The sequence below is a fragment of the Patagioenas fasciata genome, chromosome 4 (genome assembly GCF_037038585.1).
Source record: "Patagioenas fasciata isolate bPatFas1 chromosome 4, bPatFas1.hap1, whole genome shotgun sequence".
Taxonomy (NCBI): Eukaryota; Metazoa; Chordata; class Aves; order Columbiformes; family Columbidae; genus Patagioenas; species Patagioenas fasciata.
The window spans coordinates 2,569,622-2,586,788 of NC_092523.1; the positions used below are offsets into that span (position 1 = coordinate 2,569,622).

Below are 17,167 nucleotides of genomic sequence, written 5' to 3' on the forward strand. Positions count from 1 at the left end.
GGGGCAGGGACAGGGGTGGGGGAACAGTTTTGTGATCCTGGTTGGGGTTGCCCAAGCAGATGGGTTGTGAGGTGTCTGTGTGAGCAGCTGATCTGGTTTGAATCTGGGCAGGAGACCTCAAAGGGAATATGTATGGGTTGGGTACTGGTGCTGCATCAAGCCGTGTGGGACATGATGTGAGGTGACATTGGGCATCACACTGTAGCCAGTCAAATTTTAATCAAGGCCAGGCTGGACGGGGCTGTGAGCAACCTGAACTGGTGAAGATGTCCCTGCTCATGGTGGGACTGGATGAGCTTCGAAGGTCCCTTCCAACCCAAACTATTCTATGAGTCTATGAAACTTTCCTTGTCGCCTCATGCCTCAGTTTCCCCTCTCAGCTCTTCTTCCTGAGCAGCTCCGTGGTGTCTGGCAAGCCTCAGATTCCCAGAGCCATGCACTGTTTAATCCTTTGCTCCTCCAAACCTTGCTCTCTGTCTGTCTTGCAGGCGAAGAGAGATGCCTGGAGGACCATGAAGTACATGGAGCTCTTCATTGTTGCCGATCACACACTGGTGAGTGCTGGGGGCAGCAGAAACCTGGTCCTTTGCTGAAAGCCAGGACTCCTCTGTGTCTTCCTCCCTGCTTTTCTCTGCTGACTCTTCCCCATCCCCATCTCTCTGCAGTACAGGAACCAGCACCTCAACCTGGGCCACACCAAGCAGCGCATTGTGGAGATCGCAAACTACGTGGACAAGGTAACTGCTGATGAGAGGGACCTGCAGGTCCCTTTGACCATCTCCATCGTTCCCAGTGCCTGTGAAAGCACCTGAGCTCTGGGCCAGCCTGGTGGTGGCCCTCAGGGACTGTCCCCATGTCACTAGGGCTAGGAATTAGATGGTTGTGGGGATCATGCTGGTATCCTTCAAACAAAGAGGGACTTGTTTAGGTATTGTCAGCTGATGGATGGCATTGTGCCACTCCGACTGGCTCCTGTGCCCACATCTGTGCCTGTAGAGCTCATACTTGCCAATGGATTTGGGACAAGTGTGTCCCTGGGTCACTCAGCTGGAAGGAAAGCATGGAGACCTGTCAGCTGCAACGCGGTGCCAGGGATGGAGGATGTACAGCATATGCCACTCCTGTCCCCTCCATCCCTGTCCTCTCCCTGCAGTTTTACAGGTCACTGAATATCAAGGTGGCCCTGATCGGCCTGGAGGTGTGGACAGAGCGGGACCAGTGTGCAGTCACCAGCGATGCCAACGCCACGCTCTGGTCCTTCCTGCAGTGGAAGAAGGCCCTGAGGTCACGCAAGAAGCACGACAATGCCCAGCTGCTGACGTGAGCTGCCCTTTGCATATGGGGACATTGGGGCTAGAGGTCCCAGCTTGGACTGGGGTCTCCAAACCACTCCGGGGTGCTAATTGTCACCTTGTTCTCCTTTCTGGGCAGAGGGAAGACGTTCAGGGGGACAACCATCGGCATGGCCCCGCTGGAGGGGATGTGCAGTGCGGATAACTCCGGGGGTGTCAGCGTGGTAAGAGGGACACAGGGAGGTCCCAGGTGTTCCTTCCAGGCTGGGAGAACCCAACACCATCCTGTCTTGCTGGCATTCTTCATGGGATGGGAGGACCAACCTTCTGGGGTTGATCCTGGGATGCAGACTGAGAGGGAATAGCGATGCTGGTAACCCCTTACTCCTCTCAGATCATAGAATCATAGAACAGTTTGTGTTGAAGGGACCTTCCCAGCTCCCCCAGTGCCCCCCCTGCCATGAGCAGGGACATCTTCACCAGCTCAGGTTGCTCAGAGCCCCGTCCAGCCTGGCCTGGGATGTCTCCAGGGATGGTTCAGCCACCACCTCTCTGGCCAACCTGGGCCAGTGTTTTACCACCCTCATTGATGTTGGCCAAGTACCAAGGAGAGTAAGGACTGATTTAAAGGTCTCCCAGCCCATGTACACCCCCAGCTTGCAGCAGCATGGGGATCTCCTATGTTGCTTCTGCCCCTCATATTGAACAGTCCCTGCTTATTCCCTGCTTGCACTCTCTGGATTTGTAGGGTCACCTCCACCTCAGATAACTCTTATTCTCCTCCTGATGGGGAGATGGTGGCCCTGGTAACCTGTGGTGCCTGGGTAGGGTGGTGGTAAGGGGTACTGAGGTTTCTGGGATGCACCTTCCAAGGCTCCAGGTTTTCAGCAGTTGTCTCCAGCATAAGAGCTTCCCAACAGTCCCACATTGGACTTTTAGGAGACCAAAGCCCACTTCTACCCCGAATCCTCCGCCATTCCTCCCTCTGTTCCTCCCATGGCATCCAGTTGCCATCCCAGGGATGTTGTGGTCCGTCCATCACCCCAGCCCCATTCCCTGCTGTGGGATCACCCCTCTCCATCGCTCCCAGCTGCTGTGCTGACACATCCCCCATCCCTACACAGGACCACTCGGAGCAGCCCATCGGAGCAGCTGCCACCATGGCTCATGAAATTGGCCACAATTTTGGCATGAGCCACGACAGCACTGGCTGCTGTGTGGAGGCCACCCCAGAACAAGGCGGTTGTGTCATGGCAGCGGCCACTGGGTAAGTGGTGATGGGGATGGGATGGGATGGGATGGGATGTGGTGGGCTGGGTAGCAGGGAAGGGGTCCTATCCTGCAAGTCTCCCATGGGCGCAGTGTCCCATTGCATAGAATCAGAGAATCATTTTGGTTGGAAAAACCCCTCAAGATCATTCAGTCTAACCATAACCCACCCCTGGCACTGCCTCATGTCCCTGAGAACCTCATGTCCGTCTGTCCAACCCTCCAGGGATGGTGACTCCAGCACTGCCCTGGGCAGCCTGTTCCAATGCCCCACAGCCCTTTGGGGAAGAAATTGTTCCCAGATCCAACCTCAACCTCCCCTGGTGCAACTTGAGGCCGTTTCCTCTGCTCCTGGCGCTTGTTCCTGGGGAGCAGAGCCCGACCCCCGTGGCTCCAAGCTCCTTTCAGGCAGTTCAGAGATCGGAAGGTCTCCCCTCAGCGTCCTTATCACGTTATCTGCTAGACACGTTACAGGAATCCAAAATATTTTCCTGTGCTAACCCACACCTCGGCACAATGGAATTGTTCTTTATTGTAAGACTAGAGGGGCCAAGGGGTGCGCAGTCCCCAGCCATGCTGTGGGGGGGTGAGCTCACATCCCTCACCCCAACCCCACTAAATCTGGGTGCAGAATGCTCTGGAGAGGCAGCCATTGGCTTTTAAACCCTCTAATATCCCTCCAGGGTTTTTTTTCCCCCTTTCATTCATCCCAGGGCTGTATGAAATTCAGCTGGTTGGTGCCACTTTCCAAAATTCCTTCTCCTGTGGGGTTTTCCAACTCCCCAAAACACAGTCATCCCAAATTTTACTGCACTGCAGTAAAGCGGCTGTTTATTCCCCTTATTTGAACCCACCAGCTCTTCCAATTAATGAATAACAGCCAAACCCCACACTGTGGTTTTGGGGTGTCCTCATGCTGTTTTTCCATAACCCCACAAGGTTAATCTCTGCCTAGGTGGATTGTGTTGGGCAAAATCACCAATTTTCCAGGATGAGACAGTTGTGCCCTTGTTTGTTTAGTTCTCCCACTAATTAATTATCCTGCCTTTCTACTAATTAACTATCCTGCCCCCACCCACCAGTGCAAAGCAATAGCAGATGCTGTAGCTCTGCCCCTGCTCACCCCACCCAGGCAAAGCTGACATCTCCCGTGACATTTCTTCCTTCTTTTACTGAATTATTTTCCCCCCACATGGGCAGAAAACACATTTTTGACGATCTTCAGCCTGTCCCTCTTTGCACCTTCACACACCAGCTTATAGATATATTTATTTGCACACCCTCCCATAATTTACGTGGACTTAGAGCTTTCCCTATAGCTCAAGAGATTTCCCCCAGACTTCAAAATTACTTTTAGAAAAAGCCCTCTGTGTCATCTCGGAAATTGAGATGTCCTCATATGCAATGAAAATCTGTTTTTTCAGCGATAGAAGGAAATGAAACCAGGTCTGAAGCGGAGAGCGCTGCGCAGCTCATACTCTCTGCTTCCTCCTTTATGCACTGCACACCAAAAAAACCCCATGAGCTTGTGCAAAATTAGAGAAGAGCCGTGCTCAGAGCTCCTCTAGAAAATCACCGTTTCCCTCTGGCTCCTTAGGGGAAAGGCCAGTTGGGCTGTTAGAAAAAGGAGATAAAATGTAGAATGGTCGTTTTAATTATTTTTCTGCTATTCAGGCCTTGTGAATGATTTAATTCAGTTTTTGGTGTTTCTTTCACATTTTTATTTTTCAGAGGATTTTTCTCCATCTCGGTCTCAGAGTTATTTACGTAGCCCCAAACGGGTATTTCCCGTCAGCGGCTCAGTGAGAGCAGGCACATCCTGAGCGCACATCCTGGGCAGATAGTCACTGCAGATGTGCAGACCCGCCTTGCGGTTGGGACAGGGGGGCTGCGGTGTCCCAGGTGCAGGGGACTGAGGCACAGAGGTGACACCTACACCAGCATCGAGCTGGCAGAGCCTGCAGACATGGGTGAACTTTGAGGTTCACAGAATCATTTTGGTTGGAAGAGATCATCAAGTTCATGGAGTCCAACCGTTCCCCCACCCCTCGCACTGCCCATGTCCCTGAGAACCTCATGTCCGTCTGTCCAGCCCTCCAGGGATGGTGACTCCAGCACTGCCCTGGGCAGCCTGTTCCAATGCCCCACAGCCCTTTGGGGAAGAAATTGTTCCCACATCCAACCTCAACCTCCCCTGGCACAACTTGAGGCCATCTTATGTTAGTGATCTTAATGCATGATGGTGTCCTCTCCTCTTGGAAGGCTTTGTGCCTGTTTTCCCGTGTCCTTATTTCCCAGCTCTCACTGTGGTTTTCCACCTTCTCCATGTCCCGATCACCTCAATTCTCGTCCCTCCCCTGCACAGACATCCCTTCCCTCGCGTGTTCAGCTCCTGCAGCAAGAGGCAGCTGGAGAACTACTTCCAGAAGGGAGGTGGCATGTGTCTCTTCAACCTGCCCGACACCAAGGACCTGGTGGTGGGACGGAAATGCGGCAACGGCTTTCTGGAGGAAGGAGAAGACTGTGACTGTGGGGAGGTGGAGGTATGGTGCTGGGTGCTGCATCGCTTTCCTGCAGAGGCTTTTGCAGCTCAGCTCAGGTGGTGGGTGGCAGGATGTAGACCATGTATAGAGGGGTATTTCCAAGGGAAAGGTGTTTGCTGGTCACCACAGGGTCTCCATCCCAAATGTTTTTCCTGGTCCCATCGTCCTAAATCTATTTAACCTGATCACAGAATTACAGAATAATTTGGGTTGAAGGGACCTTCCCAGCTCCCCCAGTGCCACCCCTGCCATGAGCAGGGACATCTTCACCAGCTCAGGTTGCTCAGAGCCTTGTCCAGCCTGGCCTGGGGTATCTCCAGGGATGGAGCACCTACCACCTCTGGAAAGCATCCTGGTTTTCTTCTTGACATTGCCCCAGAGTGCTCAGGTTTTCCTCAACCTCCTCCTGCCTCAGTTTCCCCATCAGCAAAATGAGAAAAGCACTACTGCGATGGGTGGAAAAGGGGCTGGGGGCAGCAAAGGGGAAGGGATGGACTCACTGGTCATGGTGGTGTCTCCTCCTTCTTCTCCCCACCCAGGAATGCACCAACCCATGCTGCAACGCGCATAACTGCACGCTGAAGGCAGGAGCTCAGTGTGCCCATGGCGATTGCTGTCAGAACTGCAAGGTAAGACCCCAGTGTGCCCCCATCATGCCCATGGGCTGAGCAGGGACATACATATCCCCAGCATTCCCTCAGGACTCGTGTGCTTCATGTCCATATGGCCAAAGGCCCCCTGACGCCAGATGGTTACTGATAAACTTGTGTCTGCAGAGGAATCTTTACTGGCTGCTTTGTGGCTGGAGCCCAGCTTTATATATCTATATATCTATATATCTATATAGATAGATATCTATATAGATAGATATCTTTATAGATATCTATATAGATATTTATATCATTATAGATATCTTTATCTATATCGATATCTTTATCTATGTGGATTTATACCTTGGCAGCCCCATATAGTTCCACAGGGGACATTATAGATGGTTTATGGCCCCAAGCTCTGCTGGGAGGCAGCGTCACTCCTATCTTAGCCCCTTCGCTGCCCCTTGGTCCTGATGCTTCTCTCTCCTCCTGCGGCAGCTCAAGGTGGCTGGGACGATCTGCAGGGAAGCGGCGGGATCCTGCGACCTCCCCGAATACTGCACGGGTGCCTCACCCTACTGCCCGGCCAACGTCTACCTGCTGGACGGCTCCTCCTGCGCCTACGGCGAGGCTTATTGCAACAACGGCATGTGCATGACCCACCACCAGCAATGTGTCCAGCTCTGGGGACCTGGTGAGTCCCACCAGCCCCAGCCTTGCCTCCTTGTCACCTCTTTCCAGAGCAGGAGCCACGTTGGGTCTCTGCATCCCCATGGTCCTTGCTGGCCCCATCCAGGGTTGGGGTTTGCATCCATGAGGCTGGCATGGAGGTCTGGGGGTGCTTTGCACACACATCCATAGGTGTCTGGTTCTCTGCTCTGCACAGCCCATCTACCCTCTGCCTATGGACCCCACACTGCATACAGCCCGTACATTACATACAGCCCACACATTACAAACAGTCCATACATTACATGATTCTGCCCCTCTGCCCTGCTCTGGTGAGACCCCCCTGCAGTGCTGGTCCAGCTCTGGGTCCTCAGCACAGGACACACACGGACCTGCTGGAGAGGGGCCAGAGGAGCCCCAGAAATGATCCAAGGCTGGAACACGATGAGAACAATCAGCCATTGGAATAATCTCCCCAGGGAAGTGGTGGATTCCCCAAGATTGGACATGTTTTAGATTCAGTTGGACAGGGTGCTGGGCCAGCTTATCTAGACTGAACTTTTGCCAAGAAAGGTTGGACCAGATGATCCTCATGGTTCTTTCCAACATTGTATTCTGTGATTCTATGATTTTATGATTTCCCATCTCATATAGGACCTTTCCTCCCTCCCTGCAGGTGCCTGGCCAGCCCCCGACGCCTGTTTCCAGGATGTGAACATGGCTGGCAACACCTATGGCAACTGCGGCAAAGACAGCCAAGGGCGCTACGTGAAATGCGACAAGAGGTGGGTGCAGCGCTGGCACCCATGGGTGCCTCATCTCCTCCTCCTGCACCCGCAGCCCTCTGCTGCCCACCCTCCTGGCATCACCGCTTGGGACAGCTCTGTTTTGGACCTGAGCAAACCACCAGGTCCTTCCTGGGCTCAGTCCCCATCAGTGCTGGGAGGTTGTCCCACCATGCACCACCTCCCAGCCCAGCATGGAGGGAAAATCAGAGACAGCATCAGCATGAGATGCTATTTAGGGAGAGTGTGCTCTCCAGTGTTCCCAGTTAAACTGGGGATGTTAGAGAGACAACCCTGCCTGTTCCCTCCAGCATTTCTCTGTGCTGTCCGTGATTTATCTAAGGCCCTTTCTGACCAGGGGATGAGAGGAAACAGCCTCAAGTTACACCAGGGGAGGTGTAGATTGGATATTAGGAGAAAATTCTTCTTGGAAAGGGCTGTTGGGCATTGGAACAGGCTGCCCAGGGCAGTGGTGGAGTCACCATCCCTGGAGGGGTTGGACGGACGCGGAGATGAGGTTCTCAGGGACATGGGGTAGTGCTAGAGTTAGGTTATGTTTGGACTCAATGATCTTGAGGGTCTCCTCCAACCGAAATGGTTCCATGATTCTGTGATTCTATGACCCTGCTGGGCCTCTCCCATCATGGTCTCCTGCGGCCATAAATTCAGAGGGAGGCGACCCTGCGGGCAGGGGGTGAAGGGGCAGGGAGGGTGAGGTGGCTGGTACCCACATCTCCTGCCCTCACCTCGGCTGTGTCCTGCTCCCAGGGATGCGATGTGTGGGAAGATCCAGTGCCAGAGCTCAGCTAAGAAGCCCCAGGGGACCAACACCGTCTCCATCGACACCACCATCCGTTTCAACGGGCGGGAGGTGAAGTGCCGGGGCACCTACATGTACACAGCGAAGGATGATGAAGAAGACCTGTCTGACCCTGGGCTGGTGATGACTGGGACGAAATGTGGAGATGGGATGGTGAGTACATCTTCCTAGAGATGGGATCTCCTTCAGGAGCATTGGAACAGGCTGCCCACGGCAGTGGTGGAGTCACCATGCCTGGAGGGGTTGAACAGACACAGAGATGAGGTTCTCAGGGACATGGGGTAGTGTCAGGGTTGAGTTAATGGCTGGACTCGATCTTGAGGGTCTTTTCCAACCAAAATGATTCTATGTTTCTTTGATTCTATGATTCTTTTCCCAGCACCAGTGTGATCATTGACTCTTGTCTGTGTTACAGCTTGGCCGTGGGATGTGGTTTCCCACACACTCGTAGACATTGCCCTGGTGACATCTCAGCTGAGGCATTTCTAGACATCACCAGATACTTGTGTAGGCCACCAAATTTTTCTCTCTGTCCTCCACACTTTACTGATTTAATGCATAGTGGAGCAACCCCAAAAAGAATTTCATGCCCCAGGGCTTGATGGATGAGGCTTCCTCCTACGAATAAACTTTCCCAGGGGAAAGCCATGGTAGGAATCAAGATGACGAATCCAAACTGATGCTGGTAACTGAGCATTAGTCTATTTTACATCCCCTGCATCTCCAAGTACTTTACAGAGGGTCAGTTCAGCTGAGAAAGGGCACAAGCCTGGTAGACAACACAGTAGCAGGGATGCATGCCAGACAGAGCTCACAGTGGAGATAGGGCCTTTGCTATTTGCTGTTTTAATTGTGAAATTTTCATCCTGGTTTGGGATGGAAGGCCAAAATGTTGACATTTTAATGAGAAAGGATGGCTTGTTTTGCAACACCGTGTCTTTTTTTTTTGGCTGGTGACTGTATTTTAGGGCCAGATAGGAAATGCCTTTTAGGGCCAGGTGGGAAATGCCTTCTCCAGGAGCTGCCAGGTGGGTTGTCATGGGAGGAGGGTGGCTGGTCTCTGCTGAGCTGTCCTGGATGCGGGGATGGCAGAGGTTTCCTGGGCTGTGCCAAAACCTGGAGTGAAATGCATTGACGTGCAACAACACGACTTAACCAACCTGCATTTCCAAAGGACAACATCCTTCCAGAGGGCTCCCATCTGTGAAGCCAGAAGATCACCGTACCCCTTCTCTTGGGTCTTTCTCTGACCTCAGCTTCTTGGCTCTCTCCCAGGTTTGCAAAGATCGCCGGTGCCAGAATGCCTCCCTTTTTGAGCTGGAAAAGTGTGTTTCCCGGTGCAACGGCCATGGGGTGAGTTACTGCCCCAGACCTATGGCAAACTCCTGGGATGAGAGCAGATTTTTAAGCATCTTCCGCAGGGATGAGCCTTACAGGGTGGTGGGCATCTGCTTTTCATAACTCTCACATGCATCAGCTATGGGTGAGAAAGAGCTGAGGTCTTTGCTTACCCGTGTCCAAGTTAGAGGAAGATCGTTCGTGATGTAAGGACCATCTGCAAAATTTGGATTAGGGTCCAGTTTGAAATGGAGAAGTGTTTAGAGCTGTGTAACACAGCTGGGACTGCAAAAAGACAGGGAAATGGTTCAGCAAATAGGAGCTGCTATTGTCCAAAGCTTAAAGGCTACAAAGACTTGACCTCTGCAAAATGCAGGGCTTAGTCAGATAAAGCAACAACAAAATCACTGCTGGATTATGTAGAGAAATGTGATATGTAAACCACCCAAATTTACCCTTCCATTCTGCTCAGCGTCATCAAGGCTCTTGGTTTGGGATCTCCACCTCAGAACTGCTGTGGCTTAATGGGAAAAACCCTGAGGGGAAGATGTTTAACAAACTTCTGGCCTAATACAAAGTATTAAGGGCATCAAGCTTGTCCAATTGAGCGGTGTGAAAACTGGAGATATCAGATACCTGTTCAAGGTTTCTGCAAAAATCAGAGAAATTGAAGTGTCATTAAGAGAACACCTCTGTATATTGCAGTCACACATTTGAGGGCCACACAGTCACAATCTGAGTGATGTTCAAGGAGTGAATATTGGGAGGGATTAAGGTCCTTCAACCCAGACTCCTATCATTGGCCACCTCTCTCATCCCCACCATACGGACCATCGTTTCCATGTGTCCCTTGTGGTCTCCAACCCTCCTTCTCATCCTGCAGGTCTGCAACAGCAACAAGAACTGTCACTGTGATGCTGGCTGGGCTCCCCCCTATTGCGAGAAGCCAGGCTTGGGTGGCAGCGTGGACAGTGGCCCCGTGCAGCGCGACAGTGAGTCACGACTCCTGGTCCAGTGCCTTGTGACACTGGTGGGGCTGGAGTGATGACACCAGAGGGGGAGATGGGGCCATAAAGCTGCTGACAGCTCTGCTCCCAAATGTGCTGGGTTGGGTGCGTTCAGGTTGACTCACAGGCTGTGCCCAGCTCTTGTTTCTTGGTGGCAACCTGGAGAAGAGAAGGCTGAGAGTGGACCTTATTTATGGTGATAAATATCTTCAGGGTGGGTGTCAAGAGGATGGACCAGACTCTGTTCAGTGATGCCGAATGACAGGGTGAGGGGCAACGGGCACAGACTGAAACACAGGAGGTTCCATCTCAATATGAGGAGAAACTTCTTCACTTTGAGGCGTCAGAGCCTGGCCCAGGCTGCCCAGAGAGGTTGTGGAGTCTCCTTCTCTGAGACATTCAAACCCACCTGGACATGATCCCATGTGATCTGCTCTGGTGACCCTGCATGAGCAGGTGGGTTGGACTGGGTGATCTCCAGACGTCCCTTCAACCCAACCAGTCTGTGATTCTGTGATTCTGTGGCCACCCATTTTAATCAGAAGCCACCAGATGGTACCGCTCCCTTTCTGGAGGTGCGATCAGCACTGATATTTCCAGCCTGGGTGGCTGGGAATGAGGATACGGGACTGATGTTTGCATTGAGTGAAGCTGGAGGCTGCTGGGTCTCCCAGCCCCATGCTCACCTTTGTGCTTTCCCTGCCAGATCACGAAGCCATCTTCATATCCCTTCTGCTCATCTTCCTGGTCTTCCTCCCGGCCCTGATGATCATCACCTACTTCTGGTATCGGCAGGAGAACTCGCTCCTGAATAAATGGATAAAGGAGATGAGGAGGAGGAGCCAGGAGACATATAGGTGGGTGTTATGTCCTAACCCCCTTCTCTCTTGAAGACCCAGTGTGACCCTGAAACCTTTTCTTGCCACTGGCAGCATCCAGCCTGGTAGGAATGGTTTGTGGGGGAGCTGATGGTGCACAGGGCCTGTTCCCAACTGATAGGAGACCTGGTTGAGATATGAAGAACTCTCTCCTGGGACAATCTGAGGAGGGCAGGAATGGTCTCTTGGACAGGTCAACCCCAGAGAGTGATGATGAACCTGGCCTGGTACTGAGGAGATTTCTCACCATGTGCTCCTCGCAGGCTACAAGAGTCGGAAGGGCTCTGAAGTAGCACCGAATTTAGATATTCTCATTATTTCCCCTCTCAGTACAGACGCACGCACACAAACGTCAAAGCCCCTGCAATAATTTGAGAAAAAACACCAGAACCAAACAACCTACTTCATTACCCTCATTATCTCAAGACAGACTTGTCATCCCTGCTCGCCCAGCACTGCGAGACTGTTAACGATCTGTTAATGGTGACAGGATTTCACTGACGTGCAGCATTTCGGGGAAGCAGATGTTGCAAAAGTGGTTGCTTTATTTTGCCAACTGTGATTTACGTTTTGATCCCGGGCAGGAACAAAACCATCAGTCGGAAGTCAACCGGTGGCCATCCCAAAGCTGCTTTTACCTTGCGGAACATTTCCACCTGCAGCCACACTAATAAAGTAAGTAATAATTCACCTTCCAGGTTTGCTTTCCCTCTCTGAGACTTGATACTCATGGGTGGTCACATCTCCCTCTACCAACTGGACAAGCAACTGGTACAGGTCAGAATGGATGGTGTCTTCTGTCTGGTGGAGATCTGGTATAGATTCACCAGAGCTGGCCCTGCTCCAGGTCTCCTGAGCCCAGCATAGGGTTAGCAAGGAGCAAAAACTTTCAGCTCTTGGGCAGGATGGTGACAGTGGTGGTCCCAGAAAATGGAATAAATACCCAATGGTCCTCCTGCAACTCCCTAGCACCCAGACCTTGAGGTGACATCTGCGTTTCAGCACCCAGGAAACCACACCTAAGGATTTCCTCCATAATTCTTTTCTTCTCATCCCTGCAGGCACCACGGGCCACGTTCCCCCCCAAACCCAGCGCTCACCAGCCCAGCTCCCAGCCTGTCAACATTGTCCATCCTCTTCGCCCGGCTCCCCACTCCATCCCTCCACGCCCAAGAGATCCCAAGCCTGCCAGGCCACCTCCACCAGCCAGCAGATCACCCATGGTCCCCACCAAAACAGCTGTCTCCCAGGTCAAGTTGCCACCTCCAAAGAAACCTCTTCCCTGCAGCCCCGTGAGGACCCCACTGGTGAGTTTTGCTGGTTGGCTGTACTTTCCTTCCAGACTTAAAGAAATCCCCTAGTTTTTGGCTGCCTGTGGCTCTTTTGGGTTGCCAGCAGTGTGCCCAGGTGGCCAAGAAGGCTATCAGCATCCTGGTTTGTACCAGCACTGGTGTGGCCAGCAGGCCCAGGGCAGTGACCATCCCTGTGCTGGGACGTGGTGAGGCCCAACTGTGAATCCTGGGGTCAGTTTTGGGCCCCTCAAGCCAAGAAAGTCCTTGTGGTGCTGGAGTGAGTTGAGAGAAGGGAACGGAGCTGGAGCACAAGTTTTATGGAGCTGGAGCACAAGTCTTATGAAGAGCAGCTGAGGGACCTGGGGGGTTCAGCTGGAGAACAGGAGCTGAGGGGAGACCTTCTGATCTCTGAACTGCCTGAAAGGAGCTTGGAGCCAGGGGGGGTTGGGCTCTGCTCCCCAGGAACAAGCGCCAGGAGCAGAGGAAACGGCCTCAAGTTGGGCCAGGGGAGGTTGAGGTTGGATCTGTGGAACAATTTCTTCCCCAAAGGGCTGTGGGGCATTGGAACAGGCTGCCCAGGGCAGTGCTGGAGTCACCATCCCTGGAGGGATTGAACAGATGGAGATGAGGTTCTCAGGGACATGGGTCAGTGGTGGACTTGGCAGTCCTGGGTGGACTGCTGGACTCGATGATCTTGAGGGTCTTTTCCAGCCAAAATGACTCTATGATTCTATGGGTTGGGCACTATTAAGGAGCTGTCATTCCACCCTAAGAGATGAATCTGTTGCAATGGTGAGGAAAGCTCATTAGGTAATGAGAATATATTAAGGTAGTTTGAGTGGTGTTCCTACATGCTTTGAAGCATCTCAGTTCTGCAGCAGGGGATAGATGTTTGTAGAAGGTCATTGGGTGTTTTCTAAGGATGTTTTCTCTCCCCATACACTTTGTGATCCCAGGTCGTCCCAAAGCACCAGCCTCCCCGTCGGCCTCTGCCTGGAAGTCCTCTTCTGGCCAAAGAGCTGCCTCCTGCACATGGACAGACCCTGCTGGTCATGGTCCCTCCTACCAACTTCAAGGCGTCGGGTATAAGCGCCATGAGCCACCCCACGAGGCCGTTAAAGTAAGTGGGGAGAGAAGCTGAGCTACCTCCCACCATTGCTGGGGTCCTGCAGGTGGATGCAGTGGGGGGTCTTGTGGGTCATTTCTGGGTGGGATGTCCCAAATGTCACTGATGTGCTCTGGTCTGGCCCTCATGGTGTCTTCACCATGACCAGGGTTTCTCCTGCTCCTCCACAATATGGTTGGTGTGTACAGGTCAGGCTGCTGAGGAGCAGGAGAAATGCTCTGGGTTCTGCAAGTCTGTACCTGCTGCTGTAGCTATAGAGACATTTGAAGCCCACCAGCTTTGAGGTAACTGGTCTGTAGGCTGTTGGGGATCTTGTATGGAGCATCTTGGGGCAGCAACAACAGATAGAAAGCAAATCAGATGTCCCAGTGTACCCTGTGTACACAAACAACCCTGTGCCCATGCTTCATCTTGCATGATGCAGGAGAAAAGCCTCCTGACCACCAGCACAAGGTAGCTGTGGGTGTCTGGGGTCTGCAGCCGTGCCCCCACCTGATAGGAGCCTACAGGGTTTGGGCAAAGCTGGTGACCAAGTTTGGGACTTTGGGTCTTATAGGGTCCTGATAGGTTAAGGGACATGAATGAATGTGTATGGCCCCCAGTCTCAAAGCACAGAGAGGGCTGCTGGTGAGATGCTGGGAGCGAGTGGAGGGATGGACACTGATGCTCTGTTTCATCTTTCCTCCCTACAGACCGATGCCACCTCAAAGGTGAGTCACAGGCACCACGCAGAACCACGGGGGGATGGTCTGTGCTGCTTGTGGGGGTGGCCTTTGGTTAAGCACTGGGCTGGGGCTCAAGAGACTGAAGAGTAAAGGTCCCCCTTCTCAGGGGCTCTTAGATGAGCAGGATATTGTTCCTCTTAGTACTCAATAGCAGGGCTTGTGCAGCTGTGTCCAAGGGAATGGAGGACATGGACTTCCCAGTTTGGAACCGGGAGATTCAGTCTAAGTCCTTTACAATATCGCTAATGCTTTCAGCTCTTGCTGTATTGCTAAATCCTCTGGAAATGGGTCAGTGGAACCTCACGGGACTGCACTTCCATATCCTCCTGTAGACCACGGAGAGAAGGGACCGCTCTGGACTGAAGTTGACCCTCATGTCCAGACAGTCTGCTTTGCTAATTACTACTTCGACCATCTTGGACCATTTTAGATTCTAATGCCTTTGTAGTTGTCACCACAAGGAGGCTGAATATGCCTCAAAATTTCTCAGTGTAACTCAATCACTATCGCTTGTTTCTTCTAGTAGATATGACAGGCCTTTCTGTGGTCCCAAAAGGGAAAGATTTGGCACATCCCAGCAGCCAAACTTGGCTCCCTCCCCAGACAGCGTGGTTTTGTCCTTGCTCCAGGAGCAGTCCCTGGCCATCTTCTCTTGAAATGGTGCCCAGACCAGAAAGGGTTGACCGGCAGGGCCAGACTTGTGCCAGGGAGCAGGACATCCCTGTGGTCCTGGTCTGGAATTCATGACTTGAGACTGTCAATGTGGTAGGAGAGGGCCAGGGAACTGCTGTCTTCCCTGGATGGATGAGGTGAAAGATTTCATGGATTCCCAAGATGGACTATAGGGTCCATATCGGGTTGTCTGATTTGGTGATGTCTCTTGGTAGTGCACAAACCACCTTGGCTGTTCTTGGGAAGCCACGAGCAGTAACTCCTTCGGGGACATCACTCCTGGGGCCGGTGGGCTCCAGTTGGTTACTGCTGGTTACTGCCTGGTGCCATCATCTGCTTTGGTGGACTCTGCATCCTATTGGGGTTTTGAGGGTACACCAAAGGAAAACACCTCCAAGTGATCCGATTTGGTGGTGTATTTTTGAGAGAGGACATGGGTGAGCATGACTGCCCCAGGTCCCCTCAGGTCTCGGGGACAGCAGCTGGTCTGTCTTCCCTGAGCTGTGGAAAGATGGTTGTGGTGGAAGTGGAGGATGCTTGGTCTTTGCACTCAAATAAGTTGTTTCCTTTCTTCTTGCTCTAGGCCAGTCCCAGCCATCAAAGTCCAATCAACCTCCTTCCCCTTGAAGAAGTGACAGACCAAGGACACCTTAAGCCCATCCTTCCTGAGCTGGCCCTCCTGATTTGCACTGATGCTGGCGACAGGGGTCTTTTATTCCTCTCTTATTTGTCTTTTGATACCAGAGGACTATTTTTATAAGACAATATGTATTCAGCACAAAAACTGTAGTGGTGGGGGGAGGAGAGGGGAAATCGGTACCATGACATAACCAAGGGTTCGGGTGGGCTGGTGGTGGGGATACCATGATGGAGACTCCACCACCACTCCTGGCATCGCTTCCTGGCCAATCTACACCCCAGCTTTAATTTCCTATTGACATTGCACATGGGCTGGGATGGGGTGACCTGGGGTCAAGGGAACATCCAACACTGATGAAAGATGCTGATGACATTGGCAGCAAAAGCCATATAATATCCTTCTAGCTACCTCCACCTTCTCCTCCATACCTGATGAGACCCCTCAACCCCCACCCATTGCCACCAGAGCTCATTGCTGGGCATTGTCTTTGGGGAGACATTTGTCATGAGAAGAACGTGGTTCCCAGTTTGGACTGTGCTTGGACGTTTCCATCAAGGATCCAAGTTCTCAGGCTCCTCCGGGCTGATTGCACAAGAGAAAACAGTGACAATCCTGGGGTCCTACCTGGAAGGAGAAGCTGTCTGGGAAATGGTTTAATGTCTGGAGTATTGGTGGCAACTGGTTACCAGGGTGCTTTCAAAGGGCTCAGGAGCCCCCCATCAACATTGCATGTTCCCCGCCCGTGGGACAAGCCCAGCAGTGGCTCTGTGAGCTGCTAACACTCTGCTGTCCAAAGGGGGAAGGAGCCACAAGTCGGGAACAAGAGCAGGAAGACCTCCTGCCTGAGTCATTGGCTTGCCCAAAGGTCTTGGCCAAGCCATTGCATTTCTCTGTGCCTCAGTTCCCCCCGTCTGTAAAATGGGGGGGTAATACCTACCTCACAGGGGTGTTGTGAGGTTTAACAAACTGATATCTTGAAAGGGCTTTACAATCCTCAGATGAAAGGTGCTGTTGACCTGCACAGTACTATATGGTGCCACTTTCCTATGACTTGACATGCGGCTCTGTCAGGGTCTGAAATGCGAACAAAGGCTTTGTACAGTCCCTTGGCTCCTCTGGCTCTTTTATCACTCAGAAGTTGCTTTAGACACCGAAAGTTCTGTGTCTCCCACCACACCAGTGCAAACAGATATCCCTGGAGCCCCTTCTGTTAGTCCTTAAACCTGGGATCATTTGGTCCAACACATCAACTACCCTGGGTAGATCCCATCTGACCTAGGGCAGGTCTTTTTTTGAGCAATGTCCAACCAATGTAAAGGTTCTTTAGGATGTAGGCTCTGGGACAACCCTCAAGAAACTGTTCTGGTGTTTCATTATCCCCAATGTTAAAAAATGGGCTGCTAATCACAGGTTGTGTTTAAGGCCACCTTAACCTAAGCTGTCGTTCCGCTATCAGGCTTTGTTTCGCTGTCTTTAGTCGTGCCCGTGGGTCTTCCTTGAAGCATCTCTAGTACTTCC

At 52.3% G+C, this 17,167-nt stretch overlaps 1 protein-coding gene across 1 annotated transcript in view; it reads left to right on the forward strand.

The window, feature by feature from the left end:
• Positions 1–16,753, forward strand: part of ADAM33 (ADAM metallopeptidase domain 33) — a 32,584-nt gene extending 15,831 nt beyond the window's left edge. The window contains exons 7-24 of the mRNA XM_065836961.2: positions 489–554; positions 666–737; positions 1,154–1,320; positions 1,432–1,516; positions 2,417–2,559; positions 4,927–5,104; positions 5,644–5,733; positions 6,196–6,391; positions 7,043–7,151; positions 7,920–8,124; positions 9,247–9,324; positions 10,193–10,301; positions 11,023–11,173; positions 11,779–11,869; positions 12,256–12,501; positions 13,443–13,606; positions 14,305–14,322; positions 15,593–16,753. Coding sequence (XP_065693033.2) covers positions 489–554; positions 666–737; positions 1,154–1,320; positions 1,432–1,516; positions 2,417–2,559; positions 4,927–5,104; positions 5,644–5,733; positions 6,196–6,391; positions 7,043–7,151; positions 7,920–8,124; positions 9,247–9,324; positions 10,193–10,301; positions 11,023–11,173; positions 11,779–11,869; positions 12,256–12,501; positions 13,443–13,606; positions 14,305–14,322; positions 15,593–15,644 — 2,220 coding nt within the window. The 3' untranslated portion in view covers positions 15,645–16,753. The remainder of the gene's footprint in view (positions 1–488; positions 555–665; positions 738–1,153; positions 1,321–1,431; positions 1,517–2,416; positions 2,560–4,926; positions 5,105–5,643; positions 5,734–6,195; positions 6,392–7,042; positions 7,152–7,919; positions 8,125–9,246; positions 9,325–10,192; positions 10,302–11,022; positions 11,174–11,778; positions 11,870–12,255; positions 12,502–13,442; positions 13,607–14,304; positions 14,323–15,592) is intronic.
• The last annotated feature ends 414 nt before the right edge of the window (positions 16,754–17,167 follow it).